This window comes from Monodelphis domestica, chromosome 4, assembly GCF_027887165.1.
Source record: "Monodelphis domestica isolate mMonDom1 chromosome 4, mMonDom1.pri, whole genome shotgun sequence".
NCBI classification, from domain to species: Eukaryota; Metazoa; Chordata; class Mammalia; order Didelphimorphia; family Didelphidae; genus Monodelphis; species Monodelphis domestica.
Window position 1 is genome coordinate 384001460 of NC_077230.1, and position 5421 is coordinate 384006880.

Consider the following 5421-nt stretch of genomic DNA (forward strand, 5'->3'; position numbering starts at 1 on the left):
CCTTCCTGCACACCCTGTGGGAGAGGCTGTGATATGGTAGAAAGAGCCTCGGACACCCAGGAGTCCGGAGTTCTCCATTCATTCCCAGCTAGGCCTGTTGTGTGTCACCAGTGTGACAGCAGCAGCTAGGTGGTACAATGGATGAATTGGGTATGTGTGTACCTAGACAAGCTAGTTATCCATGCATATATATCTGCACATATTTTATAGCAATAATTCTATTTCAATAGGATTAGTTTCCCTCGTAATCTCCCCGATTTTATTGCACGCGTTTAAAAGCATTCTTCTGAGAAATGGGTCCGTTGATTTATCATGGAGAATTTGGGTGAGTCACCCTAACCTCCTGGGCCTCAGGTTGCTCATTGGTCACGTTCAGGGCTAGATGAGTTAGTTTCCTCCTCAGAGGATCTCGGGGTCCCCTCTAGGCCTGTCCATGGGGGCGCCCCCTCCCTGAGGGATAGTGGGGGCGCCGCGTGGGGCAGGGGTGTCATTCATTGCTCTCTCTCTCCCTCCTTAGCCGGGGCTCCAAAGTCCCAGCCATCCCAGGCCCTGCTGGAGGTGAACGAAGGCCTCCTGGACCTGCCGCATCCCCTCCTGCAGCAGACGGAGGACCAGCTGCTGTCCTCGTCCCTGAGCGGTTCGCCTCTGGTCAACTTCTCCCCCCCCCTGGACGAGGAGGACTACCTGTGGGGCCTGGATGGCGGGGAGGGCGTTAGCGACCTCTTTGAGTCCTACGACCTGGGAGATCTCCTGAGGAACTAGGGAACCTCGGCGCCCCGGCTCCCCAGCCTTCTCTGGTCTGACTCCTTCCCCTCCCCGAGGGGTCCTCCAGGAGCACCCACGAGCGGGGCGGTGGGGGATGGGAATCGGGGGTGCCCCTCTTCCTTCTGCCCCCATCCCTGATCAGCTCCCGGGGAGCCCTTCTACCGGGGCTCACGGGCTGGCTTGAGGGGCTCCTTCCACTCCTCAGAGGGGTTTAGACCCAAGTTAATGGTGCTTCGATCGGACTCAGGGCCCAGGCGCCCACCATGCACTTAATCATTGTTGTATTTATTTTGGGTTTTCAGGTTTCAGTTGTTTCAGTGTTTTGACCACATTCCCAGGGTTGCTACAGCAGGGAAACCATTTGTTTCTGTGTTTTTGTTTTTTATTTCTTAAAGAAAAACAGACTCCCCTCCCCCCCCACCCACACAGCCAGCCCCCTGCCTCATGTCCCGCCCCCAACTCATCCAAGAGCTTCCTAGAAGCCCTTCTGAGCCTCCTGGATAGCTTTGATACTTCCTCAGCGCTGGTGGGGGAGGCTGTGCGTGTGTGCGTGCGTGTGCGTGTGTGTATCTGTCTGTCTGTCTGTGGGACAGGCTTGGCACAGCGTGGCCAGACTAGCCGTGCCAGTGCCAGGCCCTCTCGTTCCCTCCCTTCCCCTTTGTAGGCAGCTGACGGGAGCTCGGTGCTCCGGGCCCGACGGGCATCGTTCTGTGCCACGGAAAGGTGCCAGCCCTGCCCTCCACGCCCGGCTCACCAGCCCTCTGTCTGGCCAAGGATTCTCCAGTGAAGAGACTCTCCGGGGCCCTGATGTGTGCAGCCTGGGGTGGATGGATGGAAGAGGCCCCTCGTCCGCCCCTTCTCTTCCCCGGCCTCCTCTCCCCCTCCCCACTCTGTAAAGCACTACCTTCAGGAGGAAGGAGGAGGCCCCGGAACACTGACACGACACCCCCTTCCGATGGCCCCCCGTCGGGGATGGGGCGGCCCTGGCAGGTTGGACCTTCTGTCTGCTGGCAAAGATGCGGACTTTTTTTAGGGCGGCGGACCCAAGCCCTCTGGGCTGGCTGGGAAGCACTTTTTCTTTCTTTCTTTTAAGTTGAAATTTGTGGCATTAAATTGTGTTATGATAAACTCATTAAATGAGTGTTTTCTGGGCTCCTTAGAGCCGGGGATGGAGGCTGGGGGGGACATTAGACACCGAGGCCAGGCTCAGGGGCCCCGTTTGGCCACATCAGGGATCCAAGGCAGCTGAAGGAAGGCCACGGTGCTGTCAGACACCCCCTCTGAATAAACTTGCCATGAAGCTAGGAATAAACTCCTTCATTGAGGAATCCGCCAGGCCGGCACTGCCCGGGGCCTGTCCGACCGTGGCCCAGGAGCTCTGGGAGCCCGGGGGGACCTGTCAGGTGGCCCCCCGAGACCCTGGAGGGGAGCAGGGACGCTTGGGCTTGTCAGGGAACTTTGCGGCTCCAGGCCACCTTTCAGAGGTCTGAGAGGGAAGAAAGGGAGCTCCGATACACGGGGCAGGCCTCCACCTGGGCTCTGGTGGTGCTTCTTGTCTCTGGAGGGAATGTTGGAAAGAAGACATCTGCCAGATTTAACTGTGGCCTTCGTGGCCTCTGAATGGGGAGAGTTTGAGAAGGAAATGAAGCACGCTCGAGCCCAGGATCTGGATTTGAAGCAGGTCCTTCTGGGACTGCTGGTGGTGTGGATGCGGATGTGGGCTGGACGACACGGATCTGCGTGCCCTGGGCGAGTCACAGCCTCAGTTCCCTTATTGGTGAAATGGGGATAATAATAGCCCAAGTGAATCTTAATCCCAGATTCTCTGATCTGGGATCAAATGAGATAATATTTATACAGTGCTTAATACAGTGTCTAAAAATAGCAGGCACTATATAAATGCTTATTCCTTTCCCTGTCTTCCTGTTCATCCCCAAAGAGACCATAATAGTGCCTACCTCAGAGCTCTGTAAGGATCACGTGAGATACTATGTGAAAAGTCTCTGGGGGCAGCCAGGTGGCTCAGTGGATTGAGAGCCAGACCTGGTGATGGGAGGTCCCCGGTTTAACTCTGGCCTCAGCCACGTCCCAGCTGTGTGACCCTGGGCAAGTCACTAAACCCCCATTCCTATTCCTTTCCACGATTCTGCCTTGGAACTGATACTCAGTATTGGGTCTAAGGTGGAAGGTGAGGGCTTTAAACACGAGGTGCCCAAGATATTCAGCCTGCTTCTTCATCTCATCCTTCCAGGGACTCAGTCATGCCCCTGGACCTCCTCTCCTCCCACTGGGGCCCATCTCTAGTCAGGCAACAGGCTGCCTCAGGGGTGCTGGGAGAGCCCTGCCTGCCCCTGTCTCTGAACCAAGGGTCTGGCCCTTCTCATCCTAGCCCCAAGGCCCGCAGGACCCTGACTATCAGTAAAACAAGGAAATGGTCATGGAGAGCAGAGGTGGGAATGCCTCCTTTTCTGCAGGCTTAGGACATCGGCTTCTTTCTCTAGAACATGGGTGGTCTCTGCCATTGTCAGAAGGGGGCAAGCTACTCATCCATCCCATTATTTCTGTCTGTGTCCGTCTATCTGTCCTCTCCCTACAACCATTACCTACCTTCCTATCTTTATCCATCCATTTTCTACCTACTTTATGTATCTATACATCCACCCGTTCTTCTTTCTATCCATCCATCCATTCATCTATGTTTGTCTTTCTAGCTATCTATCCATCCATCTGTCTATCCATCTACCTACCCACCCATCTGTCTGTCTGATTGCTTATCCATCTACCTACCTGTCTGTCCATCCATCCATCCATCAGTCTGTCTATCCATCCATATACCTACCTATCTTCCTGCCTATCCATCTCTCTCTCTCTCTCTCTCTCTCTCTCTCTCTCTCTCTCTCTCTCTCTCTCTCTCTCTCTCTCTCTCTCTCCATCCCTCCCTCCCTCCCTCCCTCCATCCATCCATCCATCCATCTATAGACAGATTCACAGGGGAAGAACTCAAAGGCCTCTCTCTGTGTTTGTCTCTCCTCTCTTCCTCTGTCATTCTTTCTCTCCCTCCTCCCCCTCCTCCCTCCCCATCTCTCTCTTTGTCTCCTTCTATGTCAGTCTGTGATGTTGTCTCTGTCATCTGTTTCTTTCTGTTCCTCTTCCCTCTCTCAGATACTTCCTTCAGGTCAGTTCTTTCTTCCAATCTGTTCTATATTTGTTTTCTGCTGCTTTCTTTGTCCCTTTCCCACTTTCACCAGTCAAAGCTCCAGGCTTTTTCAAATTCTTAAATCTCTCAATCTCTCTCTCTCTCTCCCCCTCCCCCTCTCCCCCTTCTCTCTCTTTCTCTCCCTCTCTCCCTCCCTCCCTCTCTTTCTCTCCCTCCCTCTCTCTCTCCTTCCCTCTCTCTTTCCCTCCCTCTCTCCCTCCCTCTCTTTCTCTCTCCCTTCTTTTCTCTTTCTCTCCCTCCCTCTCCTCTTTGTCTCTCTTTCTCTTTCCCCCTCTCTCTCCTTCTCTCTGTCTGTCCCTATCCCTCTGTCACTCTCTCTCCCTCCCTCCCTCTCTCTTTCTCTCTGTCTCTCTCTCTCCCTCTCTCCCTCCCTCTCTCTTTTTCTCTCCCTCCCTCTCTCTCCCTCCCTCTCTTTCTCTCTCTCTCCCTTCTTTTCTCTTTCTCTCCCTCCCTCTCCTCTTTGTCTCTCTTTCTCTTTCCCCCCTCTCTCTCCTTCTCTCTGTCTGTCTCTATCCCTCTGTCACTCTCTCCCTCCCTCTCTCTATCTCCTGTCTCTCCCCCCTCTCCCTCTGTCTCTCTCTCTCTCTCTATTACTCTGTCGCTCCCTGTCTTTTTTTGTCTGTCTCTCCTTCCCTCCCTCTCCCCCTTTCTCTTTCTCTGTCTCCCCGCCCCCCTTTCCCCCTTTTGGCTGCAGAAGAGACATCTAGTGCAACATGCATAACAAGGGCCTGAAAAGCTCCCTTTGAATGTTAAATTCGGGTGTTCCATGTGTGCATATTAAGCCCCATATGAAGTATATGTTGTCTAGATGGAGGAGAGAGAGGAACTAGAGCCCGGAATGTGTGTGTGTGTGTGTGCGCATTTATCTCTATACGCACACACAGATATTACCCCCTCCGCCCCCAGCTATCTTCAGGTCCAGTCTGTTTTTCTCCCAGTGGTTTCTAGGTTCAGTTCTTTGCCCCAGTTGGTGATTTTCAATAATAGAACAAACATCAAGGCTTTTGGTGGTCCAAAACACTGGTGTCTGCCAGCTATAGATTACCCAGTGTCTGTGCTCTAAGTGAGAGGCCCTTGGTGTATGCCCTCACCTTCCATCTTAGAATTAATTCTGCATATTGGTTCCAAGGCAGAAGGCAATGGGGGTGAAGTGATTTGCCCAGGGTCACCCCTCTGAGCCCAGATTTGAACCTAGGACTTCCCGTTTCTAGGCCTGGCCCTCCATCCACTGAGCCACCCAGCTGCCCTCGTGAGAGGCTCTTTTAAAAACCCTGATTTTTGAAAAATTGTTTATTATTATGAAATTGACATAGCCACAAGCATGTGTCTTTCTCCATACAAATTGCAGAAGAGGCTTCTGTATTAGGTAAGCAGTATGATATTGTGGAAAGAGAGCAGGATTTGGGGTCAGAGAGCCTGTGTTTGAATGCTACCTCTGC

General features: G+C 53.3%; 1 protein-coding gene across 1 annotated transcript in view; it reads left to right on the forward strand.

Annotated features, from left to right (window-relative positions):
- The window catches only part of E2F2 (E2F transcription factor 2), a 24767-nt gene extending 22874 nt beyond the window's left edge, over positions 1 to 1893 (forward strand). The window contains exon 4 of the mRNA XM_056826176.1: positions 339 to 1893. Within this exon, the coding sequence (XP_056682154.1) occupies positions 339 to 762 (424 nt within the window). The 3' untranslated portion in view covers positions 763 to 1893. The remainder of the gene's footprint in view (positions 1 to 338) is intronic.
- Positions 1894 to 5421: the final 3528 nt, after the last annotated feature.